This window comes from Pezoporus occidentalis, unplaced genomic scaffold (assembly GCF_034315485.1).
Source record: "Pezoporus occidentalis ecotype Australia unplaced genomic scaffold, CSIRO_AGI_Poc_V1 ctg13, whole genome shotgun sequence".
NCBI lineage: Eukaryota > Metazoa > Chordata > Aves > Psittaciformes > Psittacidae > Pezoporus > Pezoporus occidentalis.
The window spans coordinates 8,261,572-8,277,721 of record NW_026913103.1 but is presented as its reverse complement, the minus strand read 5'-3'; the positions used below and the strand labels follow the sequence as shown (position 1 = coordinate 8,277,721).

Sequence of the window (16,150 nt, the reverse complement as noted above, 5' to 3'; positions counted from 1 at the left end):
CTGTTACTTGGGGAAAGAGACCATCTGCCTCTTCTCTCTGCCTTCCCTTTCAGGTAGTTGTAAACAGCAATAATGTCCCGTCCCCATCCCCCCAACTCTTCTCCAGACTAAACAATGCCAATTCCCTCAACCATTCCTTCTAAGACTTGTGCTCCAGGTTGTGCTCCAGGCTCCTCACCACTTTGCTGCCCTTCTCTGGACCTGCTCTGGCACCTCATTCTCTCTTGTAGTGAGGGACCAAAAACTGAACAGATTATTTGAGGTGTGGCCTCAGTAGCATCAGTTTTAGCAGGATTATTACTTCCCTAGTCCTGCTCACCACACTATTTCTGACACAGGCTGGGATGTTGTTGGCCTTCTTGGCTGCCTGTGACTTCATGTGTAGAAAAAAAATGATTAGGGTGTCCTTCAGATGAACTATCCTCATTATACTCTCATTATAATACTAAAAATCACACCCCAGGTCAAAGACCCTTCCCTGAGGGTATAGGGATGCTTAGTGGCTAAGAGCTATACTCTAGTGTGCTTAATGACTAACTTTAGCTGGCTTTTGTGAAGTTATTTCACACTTGTTCTTGCAGTTAGTATACTGTCAACTGCAATATTTGAACCTCAGTCAGTTAGAAATTTGTATAATAAAAATTCTCATCCAAGATCTATATTGTGTGAGTTTCTGGGAACCTGAGTAATTAACTTGATGAGTGAGTCCATTAGCGCAAATCCCCAAGCAGGACAGTCAAATCACTCCCCAATACAGCATGCTGTCCAGGGGACCACCTGCAGAGGGCTCCAACAGGCCAATCAGGCTCAAGGGTCTCAGCTTTCCTGGGACCTTGACAGACCCACTGAACATAAATGTTTGGGGTAAAACCCTCCTTCAATGTGACATACAGTGACCAGCATAACCATTAGTATATAAATGTTAAAAATTATCCTTAAGAAAATAAACCAGTTATTTCTTTGACCTCTCATTTTAAGTTCACCTTTTACAAAATTTGAAAGAATAACACTTAAACAATGCTTTTTCAAGATGCATTTTTCTCACAACCTCACGTTACGGCTAATATACAACTGGATTGTAAAGCAGTGTTACCAGGACTACTATAAATACCTCTGAAAAAAAAAAAAGGGGGGGGAGGGGCAAAATTGCAACATTATCCCCCACATGGCAAAAAGGCTGTAAACTAAAAGGAACTGGATAATCGTATATAACACATACACGATGAGCTTCCCCCTGCCCACCAAATCTGAACAGCACTACTTCAGCAGAGAAATTGTTTTAAAGGGAGTTGAAAGAAGAGCTGGTAAGGTCAAGTAAGTACCATCCACTTTAAGAGTTATCTTTACAGCAGTATTAATCCAGTCTGTTCATTACTAAGCACTGACTGTGATCCTGGAAGCAGAGACTTTCTAACTACAACCAGGGAATCAGTTGCCATGGACTTTGCATTCTCCCAAGATTACAAAAAGGGATTTGTTAACATACACATTGTTACATTCTTAATTTTTCTTACCTGCAATGATTTGTTTGAGGTAAACATGTTGTCCAGTGGGAACACGGAGATGTGTGCTCTCAGGCAACAGTAAGCAGAAGAGCTTGGTGTCATGGGTAACTTCCGTCTTAGAAACCAGCTTACATTTTCTGTAGAACAGTCCTAAAAACATGGTTTCACTTGTTACTTAAGTCTCAATCCGTCTTTCTGTACTTATGCATCTTTTAGTAAGAGATGGAGAAAGGTGTGTATTTCACTATAGACAATTATAAAAAGACTACAAACAGATGCTTCTTGTATACTTAAAATTATTTTTCTAATTTTGGACTAAGGACTCACTTATAACCTTAGACTAGGTTTACAACAAACTGAATATGTGAGTTATCAGCATTGACTGGGAAGGAGCAGAAAACCACCAAATACTAACAGAAAACAGAACCCCTTTTGCTATACCTCATCTGCACTAAATTTACCATATAACTGCAGCAAGCATGCATAGATGCAGACTAAAACCAGCCTGGGTAATGCAAATGAAATGTAAGCTAGGCACAGCACCACAGTTCCTCAGCAACAGACTATCTAAACCCAGCATCTCGGAAATTCATTGACTTGACCACCCCACACTGTTGTACTTTCACTGCTGTTAGCACAACAAGAACTTCCGATACAGCTTTGCAAGTTCAGGTACACAATACCAATACTTACACATAAAATGTGTAAGTATTAAATGCTTACACACAATATAAAATGAGACTAACATCTGTGCCTACATAGGCAACAGAGCATTATCAGTAAGTCTTTCAGACAAGAATTGGTGCCTTTTGGCTAGCTAGAAATTATCAACTCCAGTTATATGTTCACGTGCTTACTTAAATCAACTACAAGGTCATATGCACAGCACAGACTTTTGTTGACACAGCTGTTCTGGAGTTGAGGATGTGGGTCTCAAATACAGTGACTTTCAACCTGTGCATCCACTAAATGCCAGGCAAAAGGTAACTGAAAAAAAGAAAGCAAGAATAACAATGAAATAATCACTATGAAAGGTCTGCATTTCCATGAAAAGTTTTCAAGAAAATGAGAAAGAAATTAGGCAAAGAACATAGCTATTTAGAATAATTATAAAAACCCCAAACAAACAAACCCTTATATATACCTGTTAGTGATGGAGAAAAAAAAATACTATCAGGAAAAGGGAAGGAATATTTAGCTTTGTTCAAGGACAAAGGGGAAAAGCTGTAACAGTTTCACCAAAACCTGATGGAAGCTTATTTTGTTTTCTCTATACCTGCAGCAAGCTCAGAGCAAGATAAGCCATTTATTCTGTTTCTGCTACTACAGGAGCAATAACCCATGACTTATACTGAAAATGATCTCTGTGGCAAAGCACTCATTGTAAGTGCCAGACCTACACCTGTTTTAACTAAGCAGCCATCCTGAGCTATGTAATCTACATCATTACATCACTTCACAATCTAAGAGAGGATCTGAAAACACATCAAAATAGAGGGCTATGCCCTGCTGATTAGAGCCAGAGACTGCAGAACATAAGTAGGCATAAAGCAGCCAGGAATAAGTACTTGAAAGAGCAAAGGGCACAGATGCAACAACAACCACTTGGTAGCTGGAAAGAAACATGCTTACAAATGTTAATTTAACAAATGCCAAATATAGGAAGGCATTCCCCAACTCTCAAGTATCATATTCTATTAACTGACACTGGCCTTTTGCCATTAACACAATAGGTTAGTACTCGACCACTTGGAAATAAATAGCAGAGTTTTTTGTCGCAGTCTTCATAGGCAACCGGCCACACTGCCCAAGCTGCAGAAGGCAAATGCATGGACTGGTTGCATGGAGAACCACCTGCTGTAGGAGAAGATCAGGTTTGAGACCATCTAAGCAACCTGAAGGTGCACAAGTCCATGGAACCTGCTGAGATGTATCCGTGGTTCTGAGGGAACTTGCAGATGAAGTTGCTAAACCATTAACCATCATATTTGATGAGCTGTTGCAGTCCACTGTCGCATGGACTGGAAAAGAGGAAACAACTCCCATTTTTGAAAAGTGAAAGAAAGGAAGTGCCGGGGAACTACAGGCCAGTCATTCCCATCTCTGTGACTGGCAAGATCATGCATCATATCCCACGAAAAACTATGCTAAGACACATGGACAACAAGGAGGTGATTTGTGACAGCAAATATGGCTTCACTAATGGCAGATCGTGCCTGACAAATTTGGTAGGTGGCCTTCTACAATGGGGTTACAGTATTGGTGGATAAGGGATGAGCAAGTGACATCTACCTGAACTTGTGCAATGCATTTGACACTGTCCTGCACGACATCCTTTTTTCTAAACTGAAGAAACTTGAATTTTATTTTTGATGGGGCTTTGAGCAACCTGATCTAGTGGAAGGCATCCCTGACCAGGGCAGGGGTGCTGGAACTAGATGAGCTTTAAGGTCCCATCCAACCCTAACCATTATATGATTCTGTAAGTACCCCAACTTTCCTAAAATAACAATTGCCATATAAGGCAAGTGACAGCATACTGCAGAAAACCAGATACAAAACTGGAAGTGTAAACTGAAGATGACGAGAAGTGATTCTTCCCGTTCTACCTTTAGAAGAGCATTTTTCATCTAAGTCTTTGTATAATAATAAGCCCTAGAATTTTAGTTCTAACCTGAAATATCAGTATGAGGACAGTATCACCCTGCCTAAACAGGTCAGGAAGTGTAACAGGCTATACAATAGTGGAAGCAGCACTTTATGCTTCCAAACCAAGTAGCCTGTTCCCTACAATAATCTTACCATGTTGTGAGAGACTGATTTGAAATCAGATTTCACTGTCCATTGTCTCAAAGATTGGTCTGAGAAGCTGAGATGGAAATCCACCTATCGTTTGTCTCAGAGATGGGTGGGAGGAGTTGAGATAAGACTCTTCCATCCATTGCTTGGGAGAAGGGTGTGAGGACCTGAACTGGGACTTCACCATCCATCGCCTGAGGGATGAGTGGGAAAGAGCTAAGACTCTTCCATCCATTACTTTGAGGACTGGTGTGAGCTATTACCCCAAGAGCTGCTGCAGACACATGTGTGTCAAAGAGCTGGCTGCAGGACCAGGGAAATTGGTCCACCAGGAACATGTAATATGTGACATGAAGAACAGAGGTACTCAACCCTCAACTCTTTACAAAAGGAGAAAGAAAGGTAATCCCCAAGAGATACAGCACCAAGAGGGACATCACCAAGGAGCCATGGCCATGAGGATTACTCCAGAAGGACACCTCTGTGAGGACACTCACCACCGATGACTGCTACAGACCTTGAGGGACACCCTCCATGAGACATCACCATAAGGGCAACTCAATGAGACACACTCCATGGGGTACCTTCAAGGGGACTCCAGAGGGATGCCTCCATGACGATACTCACCAACAACTCTTGGGGGACACTCTGCTCTGATACTGACTACAAACCCTGAAGAACTCCCACCACCAACAACAACAGATCCCTGAACACCACTGGATTCATGGTGGTGACTCTCTCTCTCTCTCTCTGCACCCCAAATTCTTACTTCATTCTCTGCCTTTTTTTCAATCTGTCCTATTGCTAACCCTTTATTACTATAATAACTCTTTTTGTAAAATAAATTGTTCGATTACGGTACTTGACCTCATTTGTATCTTAATTTCACTCTTGGGATCATGAACTGAAACAAGGTCCAGCACTGGGGTTTTCCTCCAATCGGACCCCGACACATGTCATTTGCCATTTTCAATGTAAAATTTATAACCATTTCTAGTAAATATTTTCACATAAAGCCTTTCAAAATTTGACAGGCTCAAATATGAGAATACTTGAGCATGACGCCCTTTTAACCACACTTTCTGCACTGAAGTAATTTCACTGAAGTAACATTTCTTCTCCCCTCTTTTTCTCATGTTACTGAAAAACACTCAAGTCACTAGCATCAATAGCTGAGCTACTCATGAAACAGGACGAGATGCAAAGGATACAAGCTGCAACTCAGGAAATTCCAACTAGGCATCAGCATGAGGGTGGTGTTGCCAAACACTGGGGCAAACACAGGCTGCCCAGAGCCTCTGTTCTTGGAGATACTCAGACTTTGACTGGACAGCTTCAAGCAGGAGGCTAGACCACATGACTTCCAAAGGTCACTTTCAACTATGTTTGAGTCCACTATTTCCACTAGTCTCTGATTCCACTATATCTTTACATCTTAATAGTTACAAGAAGTACCTTATCCTTTCGTATTTTTGCCACTGCAATAGCAGATGCTTCTTTACTTTCTGATTTAAGTCACATGCCAATGCTCTTTTGAATAGGAATGGAATTTATTACTGTAATGAGTGTACATCACTTGTAGACGGCCGAAATCCTGAAGTCAGCCAAAATTCTTCCTCAACAACAACTCTTCTTAACCGAGTCCTGCCTGACAGAGGACTTATGCAAGTCTAGAGTGAAATCTTCCTTAAATGCAAGACAAAATGTTAACAAAACTCTAGGCATTGCTGCAGCTCAATTGACTGCTGCCATTGCTTCCCTGCTCTCTTACCTCCAACAGCACCACTAAAGGGAACCCTAACTCAGTAAAGCTGGCTGAACTTCATTTTTGACTAGGACTACAGTTCAAGAACAGACACCAATTGCTGGACGTTAAAAAAACAAAACAAGATCAGCTTGAGAGGGTCTCAGAAAGCTAGCCCACCCACTCTTCTTCCCCAGGGCAGAAAGGATTGCTTTGAGTATTTCAGTGGCTTCATCTAATGAATTGCCATTTTCTAAGTTACTTATCTGTACTGCAGTTCCTTAATGCAGCATTATTACCATTTTGCTGCTCCCAGATATTCTGGATTAAACAGCCAAAGAGTTGAAGGCACCTGGGGATTAGTTAGAGGGTTCCATGATGGTGCAGTCAATTGCTACCTGAAGGAATGGCCATTGCTGTTAAATTGTGTTCTTCAATAAGCATAGGATCACAGCCTTCCAATTCAACCACAACAGAAACAAAATAATTTTAAATAGAGGAAAGCTTTCAAACAAATAGTATTTATTCACAAAATGCTTAAAGGTTAAGAGTTTAAATAAACTGTTCCAGGTCAGCCATGCTTCTAACTGGCTTTATTTCCAAGGGTATAAATAAACTCTGCTAGAAGGTCAACTGTCTAAATGCATATGCGTGGAAATATACATGCAGGTTACTAGATCTTAGCTGCATATGCAATTTGTGCATGGGCTAAATTAGTATCAAATTCATTATGCAGCCATGGCATTTTTCTGCATACACGTACTTTCTTAAGTTATTCAAATACCTACTAGAGAGTTATCTACTAGAAATGTGTACAGAGACATGATGCAAAGCCTCTGACATGGAGATCTTTACTGTTTTCTCACATCTTTTAACTAACATCCTACAAACTGCTTATTTTGAATGAGCCACATTTCAGATACATCAAAAGAATGCCTACAGCGCTGAAAAGTATAAGGCAACAGTCCATTTCATACTAATCTTCACCTTGAACTAAAGCAAAACAGCAGTTCTCCAGATATATATGTATAAAAATGCTAGAATTGCTGTTAATTCTGCAAACTTAAGACTTACTTGAAAGAATTTGTGAGGTTGGTAATATAGGTCACAATACTGAACAGCTAATGCTTTTCCAGATATTTGGGAGTAGAGAGAAGTTAAACTGATTTATCATCTGATTCACCATTTCCCAACAATTTTCTGACCTTTCCAACCTGACAAATTCCCACATGTAACAGATTAACCTTTACCTCCCCCTTTTTCTTTTTAATTTGCCATATAGAACTTTAATGCCAATTCAATCCATCTGATTTCTGAGAACAGACGCCTTTCCAGGTCTAAGCAAACCCCTAGTTTAAGTTATCCTCTTCGCTACATTAACTAAAATTAGTTCATTATCAGTGGTTCCAATAAAATCTGGAGCTACAAGAACAACTGGCAATGCAGAAAAGCCTTTCAGCAAGAGAACAACAGCCTCTGGGAGCAAGCTGAAGGAGAATAGTTGCTGTCAGGAACCCATAAAGCCAAGTTAATTGTCAGATACTAAAGACATACAAATATACAAAATACAAAGCAAAAGACACTGCTCCCGCAATTCTGGAGAATGATGCAAGTGCCCAGCAATAAATCCTGATTCTCAAAGTATAGAAAGCAATCAGCGAGGAAGTTAGGTTTGACCAAAATTTCTGCAGACATCACAGCTCCTGATCTATTCTCAGAGCAATCACTGCTACCAAAACCCTGCTATGTAAACCCAATGCAACCACAGGCTAATCACCCTCTAAACTGAATTTCCTCCTCTGCTAGAATCAAGAAATACATCACCTTGATACACAGAATCACAGAATAGTTTGGGTTGGAAGGGACCTTCAAAGGTCACCTAGTTCAACCCCCCTGCAATGAGATACTTTCTGGAGAATATCATTCTTTTGCCTACTGGGTTCTTCTTCATGTACATGCAATGTTTTTTATTCAGAGCAACAAGTCTTTTGAAGGGGCAGATTTGTACTCAGCAATGAAGTCTTATTTTAAATGGTCAGTGGTGAAAGTCTTGATGATAATTTGGCAGAATTCAGTTTTTTCCACAAAACCTACTAGCACATTGATACACACATGCACACAAAGTTAAAAGATCTCTTTTACCAACCAAAGGTGAACAATGCTGAAATTCAAGTTTGGGTGGGTTTTGGTGGTTGGTTTGGGTTGTTTTTTTTTTCTTTCCCAGTTGCTGTCTTTTGAAAAGATCTTTGATAAAATGCAGATCTATGTAACAGTATTACAGTGCTTGCCTGTAACCTCCAAGACTTCACTGCAATTCCACCTCGACACAGAACCATGATATGCAGTGCTGATCACAACCTATCCCCTCATGAGTGAGCTTCCATACCTTATTTCCCAGAAAAGGCACCTACAAGAAAATCATGCCTTAATACCTAGGTGAAAAACTGTACTATATCATTGCACTGTGGGTTTTGTTTGTTTGGTGTTTGTTTAAACAAGAAAGTTCTACCTTCCTTTTTTAATACTGCATTTAAATGTCACAGGATGCTGGCACTAAGACCATTAGCTTTTGTTTATTCTTCCTAATGAACATTTTCATAATAGCTAGCTAAGAGTAATGTCACCAACTTCCCTACACTAACAATCTAATTATACTGAATTGTGCTTTCAATTAAATACTGTTGGTATAAATAATTACTAAGCACTTAATCCTTCGTAAGGAGCAGAAACAGTATTAATATTCCTCTGAATCTACTGAGAGATCCTAAGACACAGTGTAGTTCCTGAAACTACATCAATATTTGTTTTAAAATTCCCCTCAACTTTGAAGAAATTCCACAATTCTGTTCCTTCCTCTCAGTTAGCTAACAGATACACTGGCCAAAACGTTAGTCTAAACTCAGCAGGAATTTGAGAGTCCATAGGCAATTTAAGCTGGGAAAGTGATATTCCCAGATGAGGGGGAAAAAGGGGTTAATGCTAATTGATTCTTCATAGCAAGTAGCTATCACAGGCTTCCAGTATCATCTCTGCATTGCACCACTGCCTCTGAAGAACAGCTTCACCTCTTTTTCTGTAAAATTTAGAACTGGCCACTGGCAAAATAAAAGTACAGGCACTTAGGAGGGTTGTGGTGGTCACCCCCTCACATCACAAATCACAAATTCATTCATGAATGCTGTCATGTGAACAAGTAATAACATAAAATCAAGCAAAGTATTCAAGTGTCAGTCTTGCCTGATTTTCAGCCCTTCTGCCTGTGATTTAAATCAAATGTAAATGTGTGAAATTATCAAAAAAGAAATTATAGAAAAACAAGATAAGAAAACCCCGAGGAATTAAACATCAGTGCTCCCATAAGCACTTACTACTATTCATAGCCTTAGAATAATCCCACCACAAAACTGGAAGTGTGGAAATATTCTGAATAAAATTATTACTTCTATTAGAAAGTATCAAAATATCAGTAACTTTCCAAAAGAACTAAGCTCTTTCCAAAAGAACTACAAATACACAAAACTTGAACAAAATAAATAAAATCAGACATAAGATAACACTACTTCTGAATCTGTTCCCAGATTTTCAGAAGTGGAAATTATCAGTTACAGTGTCTTAAGACTCTCACATTCATCAGAAAGAAAAGGCAATGCTGAGATTAAGCAGTGGAAGATACATAAATCCAAGTGAAAAAAAGAACAGAATATTTAACACAAGGCATCTGTGCTACCCTATATGTAGTGCTGCATAGAAATACTAGATATTAAGCTATTTCATAGCTTTAACTAGCCAGTTTACATCTTGGAAGCAAAGCAGCTCTCACAAGGAACTACTTCAACACTGGTACTGCTTCTGCTGCTCACACTCAAATCCCAATATATCTTATGTCAGCTGTTCCACCTGCTCTTTCCAGCCATGATAAAATTACTTACCAGGCTGGAAGCCTTGATTATATCATTTCCAGCATAAAGTAATTTTGCTTCAGAAAAAAGCAGTTTTGCATACAAAAATAAACGCACACCCGGTAAAGATAGGGATATTATCTGGAGTTGTTAATTGTTATTTTTGTACTCACACTGTGCGAGGCACAAGTTTCTTCACCTGTAACATTATTTTGCACCCACAGAAGTGGAAGCAAAATTAAAAATGGAGTAAAAGGCAGTGCAATTTTAAGCAGAAACAGAAAGTGGCTACTTTAGACTAAACTGAGTGAACAGAAGCTTCCAACATGTAGATTCTATGGCCGAGTTGAAAGCACAGCAGTGGAATAAAGGACAGATATCTAGGCCTGAATACTCTTGCTCTATAAACCTCCTGGCATGTTCCATTTTAAAATTGAAGTTTCAAAATTAAATAACCTGCAGAATAAAAGTTTCTGGAGTATGGATTAAAAAGCCATAGACACCAATATATTTGCTAGGTTCGTTACCTTTGTAATCAGGAAACTGAAGAAACCTAGGCTCAGCAAGTCCTTTAACTTCATTGCCTGAAGGTTCAATTTAAACTCATCTGAACTCATCAGTGATACATAATAAAGTTATCCAAAACCTGTAATACTTCTCTGAATAACAGATCAAATGCTATTTTGGAGACTGACTTCTTAGGAAAAAAAAAGGCAGAACAATCATCTAGGATGCATTGGTTATTAATGCTCAATTTGTATTTCTGATAACTGCATCAAATCATCCTTGCCTTATTAATATCCAAAGGATCCATAAAGCCACTATATTGTACAGCTCTTGTTCTTTCTTATTTTCTCATTTTGTTTTTCTTAATCATAAAAAATGGCAAGGAGGGAGAAAATGAGCAATGAACAGTGGACAACATATTATTCCAGGTTGTATCCCCTTAAATACAGAGGATTATATTGAAAAATCTGATTTTAAAGTGCATGACTCAATAGTTGCTAAAACTGTCATGAGGAAAATTACATTCTACATAAGCTAAAGGGAGTGAAAGAGAGATGCTTTTATGCAGCTGGTCTTCCTTTTTGTAACACAGTAACGTCTCAACTTTAAAGGCTTAAGTAGCACAAATGAGAGCCAGTAAGAGGTGTACAACATGGTGAACATTTAATTAGCTCTTACAAGTGTACAGCCTTGCTTTCACACATGATAAGGCAGACTAACATCAGTCAATTTTTGAGCATTGTCAGGCAAAAGGTCAAGGAGGCTCCTAAGAAACTGGACAGCTGCAGTAATACAAGCATGCTCCTGATGTTACATAATGTAATTGTGCAGAAATTTCAAATATAGGTATAAAAAAAAGGCAGTACACTGATCAGGGTAATACGTTTTGGTGCTGCATCAAGTTCACACTATTCTGTTACCACAACTGAACTCATACAACAACTACTGCTTCTTGCAGACACATCAGCTTATTCAAGGCTGGCTTTGATACCTACACATGGCTTGAAGTCCTTAAATAATCACATCTCAAGTTACAAAGATGCAGTCTGCTAGAACAACATTACTATAGATGCAGTAAAGCTGGAAGTGGAGTTTTTTTTTTTATTCCTTCACTACAGTTACTCCTATAGTGCATGGACTTGTGTCAGTCATTATCTCCTCAGGGTCTACTGAAGTTTTCATATGGACAGAAAGGGTATTGAGCACACAGGTAGCCACAAGACAGAACAATGCTCAAGCAGTCTTCACCTTCCTCTATTAGGTTCTTCCAGTCTTTCTGCAAGCCTGGAAAACCTCCAATTCCACTGTGCGACAAAACAAGCCAGCAAAGCAAAGACAAACACCTCTAAACTGAACCCTTTCAGAGAGAATTCCTGACCAGCTTTCAATGAGACCAGATAACAATGCTGAAAGAAATGAAGATATGACTACAGAAAAAGAAAATCCTGGGAGAGACCAAACATGACTAACAAGCTCAAAAAAGGGTTACAACAGCTGGTAACATGGGCATGAAACTGCTTACCTCTGTCCGTACGTTTCATAAATGTATTATGATTCTCCAAGGGCTGTCCCAGAATTTTCCAATGAACGTTATCCTTTTTCTTTAAGATAATCTCTACTTTCCCAACTTTTTCAGCAATATTTACTAAAAATTAAAAGGTTTCATATCGTTACTTTTAATTACACTCTGTACAAAAAAAAATTTTACTCCTCCATTATAATTACATTTTAGAAGAATTAGTCATTTCTCAAGACACATGGAATTAACCTGTTACATTAAGATAGCTGGAAGTATATTTAATTTGATATCTCTATAATGCTTTACAGTGCATTTAAAACAACAAGCACTTATGCATAATTAATGTATCTTATTTAAAATAAATACATTGTGAGAAGCTTCGCAGCCTGTGAGTTCAAAAAGAAGGCTCATGAATTCAGAGTCCTCCTTTACTTAAAATTGGTAAATACCACTATTTACTAGTACCTTTCTTCTCAAGGCCATTTGAGTAATTAAATGCTAGAAAATCCCAGTCTAAGCAAAGTTTAAAAATACACCACAGAACCAACTTTAATGATTTTAACATTTAGTCATACTCATAGGAATCAAAGCACCATCAATATATTACTTTCACAGGTCCAAATGCCACAATTAAAACAAACAAATAAATAAATAAATGATTTGGTTTGATCTGATTGTGTCAGAACCTGGTGGTAAGCAAAATTGTAAAGTGTCTGGCAAGTCAGAAAAATAAACTGAAGTTCCACTTTCTGATATTAGAATTGATACACAAGGGCTGCAAGAGATGGCACTTACCAGCCACGTCTTCTTGAACGGCATGACTCAAATCTGAAATTAAGAGAAACAAACTCCATGTTAAGCAAAACCAAAATTACATTCTAGTTGTCAAATACGCACACAGTTTAAGGCTAGGAGTACTGAATGAACTAATCACCTAGAACTCTATGAATCTTTATCAGGCCCTGAAATTTCCCTTGTTACTTCTGCAGGCCTACTACATAACATTAACAAAGGCATTGTTTCCCTCCCCCATTACTTTTAACAGACTCATGTACAGCTACCAATCTGCATTATCTACATCATTCCACTTGCCCTTTCAAATAAGGGCATCTTAATAACTATCAAAAATACGCTTGAAGAAAAAGTCTACATAAACATCAATTTCTTATCACACTTTATTCCACATGTAAAAATTCAATAGATACTAAACAGATGAAGATGTGAGTTGATAAACAATGTAATTCATTTACAACAAGGTACTTTAATTACCTCTAATGAAAGAGAAGGAATATATTAAATGGTATCTGTAAAAAACATATGGTCTGATGAGAGTTTAATAAAGCAGAATGAAAATGTAGTACTTTCAAATTGCAAAATTATTGTACCTACCAACTTCTAAAAGATATGAGTAGTCATCCACGATTATCTCTCCCCTTAATCGTTTGTCTTCACAGTCAAGTATCACCAAGTCTGCATTCATACCCTTTCATAGACAAGGAAAAAAAACATTTGAATAAAGTTCTCTCAGAATTCAAGTTGGATCACAAATGGATCTTGCAATTCTCCCTTTCATAAAATACACTTACCTTCTGCTTAGTATATACGGCAATGGTGATCAAACTATCTGTTTGGAACCAGTCATAACTGTAAAACAAGAAATCCAGTAAAGAGAAGAATATATACTTTCTTTGGGTATACCAAAATATATTTAACTAGCAGTTTTCAAGTAGAGCTTTCATGAATTTACAAGCCAAATACACTATTTAATATTTTTTGAATAGGTAAGTCCAGAGCTAATGATTTTGAAAATACTGTTAAGATAACAAAAGAGTCTAATTACACATCTTGATCGTTAGCACATTGTAGCTAAAATTATATGGTGTTAGTTTTACATAAAAAGCACCTGAATCCTCTTTGCAGTATAGGAACCTTACTAAGATGATGATGATAATCTTGACTGCAGACAGAATTATTATACAGCCAGGGTGGCTTCCAAGAATTATAGACTGCATTCACATACCACAAAACCACAGTTCCTTTCATCTCCACAAATCAAGATTTTGCATTGCTATGTTCCCAAGCTGCCCAAACCTTGCAATAAATCCAGAGAAAGGTATGAAACCGAAAGCCTCCAAATGATAATTGGAGGGGTTCATATGGACATATACTTGCCAAGAAGTAACTTACCCACCTAACCCAGAAAAGCTATTCCTTTCTCTACTCATTTTCATCAGGACCATATGTCTGACAATCTCATGCCTTGCTCTCCACCACAGACATCTATAGTTCTCACTTAACTTCTATATGGGTTGCAAGCCCCGCCAGTGAAAGTCAATTCTATCCCCACAACAAAGTTAACCCCTCGCACCTACATTGCTGCCACCTTCTCTTCTCCCCAGTGTTCTAGCCACTTCCATTTACTGTTTGCACTCCTGGACCAGAAAAAAAAAAAAAAAAAAAAAAAAAGGCAAAAGAGGAGAATGTCCCTCCCAGTAGACACTCTTGACAGCCAAAACATTCTAGGCTGCACATATCACACACCAGAAAATGCTAGACACAGGAAGAAAGGCAGCAAGGTTTGGGGATCACTTCAGAAGGCAAGCCATATTTCCAGTTGTTCACAAGCCACAATATTTTGTATGACTGCATGTAGCTAGCCCACAAATTACACATTTACAGGACATTTTTATGCAAAGGGAGAAAATAAACCCTGGTGACTCAAGGTATCATGGAGCAAAAAAATACCTCAGGGACAACAGCAGGGATACCACAGTGGGGTTTTAGTGCCTGCTTCACTTTGCATATTGTAGAAACTTGCATACGGCTATCATATCTTAATATACTTCAGCTTGAAACAGAGTACTTTTCCAAGGCATACCAACTCATACATTAATGGACAGATCAACTGAAGTCAAAGAAGTAAGCAGGCCAGTTGGAATAATTTTCTAGGAGCTTTCTCAAGAAGCAAGGATGAAAAGCCTACAAATATGCACCATGCATTTTTTTACGATGGGAGGCACTGCGAGCATTAGAAACCGACAGAGCAAGCAGAGAACCTTGCATCACCATCTGCCTATACAGTCAACATGACCTTGGCAAGTTGTTTAAGCCTGAACCTCAGCTTTCCTACCTGAAATAGGCTGCTAATGATATACACTCATTTAGCTGAAACATCAAGAGCTAACCATGGAAGAAGTTGCCTGCATTTTCTAAGAACCGCACAGAACTATTAAATAGAACGTTTGACAGACAACAAAAGAAAAAAGTTTACCTTGGAGTTAAATCTTTAGAAGAAGTACACAGTACTTTCTTCTTAGGAAGCATACCTAGAATGAGGAGAGAGTCATTAAGATATTTACTGTGATGCTCGCTTAATCAAAATCAGAGTCAGAGATTCTGAGAATCGAAATCAGAATCAGAGATATTTTGGGGTTTAGAAACTGAATGTTCTAAATACCCCTCCACAACATTTAGTGGCTTCATTTCTTCAGGCAGCCAGAGGCATCCATGCACTTTTTAAATTTTATTTTTATTCAGCACTTTCTTTTGGAGAGTAAGCTCCTAAAACATGAAGTTCTACTTCAGAAAATATATTCCATATATGGCAGAACCTGTGCATGCAACCCTTCCAGTACACGTAGCCCAGTCCCAGTTTCATCTGTTACTAGCTTGTGCTTTCACACTTTGTGATAATGAAGCATGGAAGAAGGGTTATTGGAATGAATCTCCTTTAACAGAAGTATTTGTTAATACAATTCAGATGAACAAATTCAACTTGAGATATCTGGTCTCACTTAATTCACAAGGTCAATTTCACATCAGCCAGTTAATCTACTTTGCACTTCTCTAGGAATTTTCACAGAATTCAGTTACTCACTTTAATAATTAAACAACGTGAAACAGTCTGAAGAAGCTTTTGTGGGAGGCAACACTTGGTCAGTCTTTGAAAATATCAGCTATACTAATCTCTGGCCTAACAGAAACTTAGCGTATTTGGCAAAAACTTGAGCAGAGATGACAGATAAAACTGATGAAGAATTGCAGTTGCTTTTAAAACAAAATACTTATATAGGATCATGATGGAGACAGCTGCACAGACAGAAATATAGTATGATTTGTAACTCCACATGAACAGCAGTTTTCCTGGACAATAGCTCAGTAGAGGTCTCAGATAACA

The 16,150-nt window shown here is 38.4% G+C and overlaps 1 protein-coding gene across 1 annotated transcript in view; it reads right to left on the bottom strand.

Moving 5' to 3' along the window:
* LOC134158413 (cytochrome b5 reductase 4) overlaps positions 1–16,150 on the bottom strand; it is a 50,722-nt gene that overhangs the window by 21,865 nt on the left and 12,707 nt on the right. Inside the window, exons 6-11 of the mRNA XM_062608310.1 lie at positions 15,245–15,299; positions 13,560–13,617; positions 13,363–13,456; positions 12,769–12,801; positions 11,977–12,099; positions 1,515–1,655 (exon numbers count right to left, since the gene is read on the bottom strand). Coding sequence (XP_062464294.1) covers positions 1,515–1,655; positions 11,977–12,099; positions 12,769–12,801; positions 13,363–13,456; positions 13,560–13,617; positions 15,245–15,299 — 504 coding nt within the window. The remainder of the gene's footprint in view (positions 1–1,514; positions 1,656–11,976; positions 12,100–12,768; positions 12,802–13,362; positions 13,457–13,559; positions 13,618–15,244; positions 15,300–16,150) is intronic.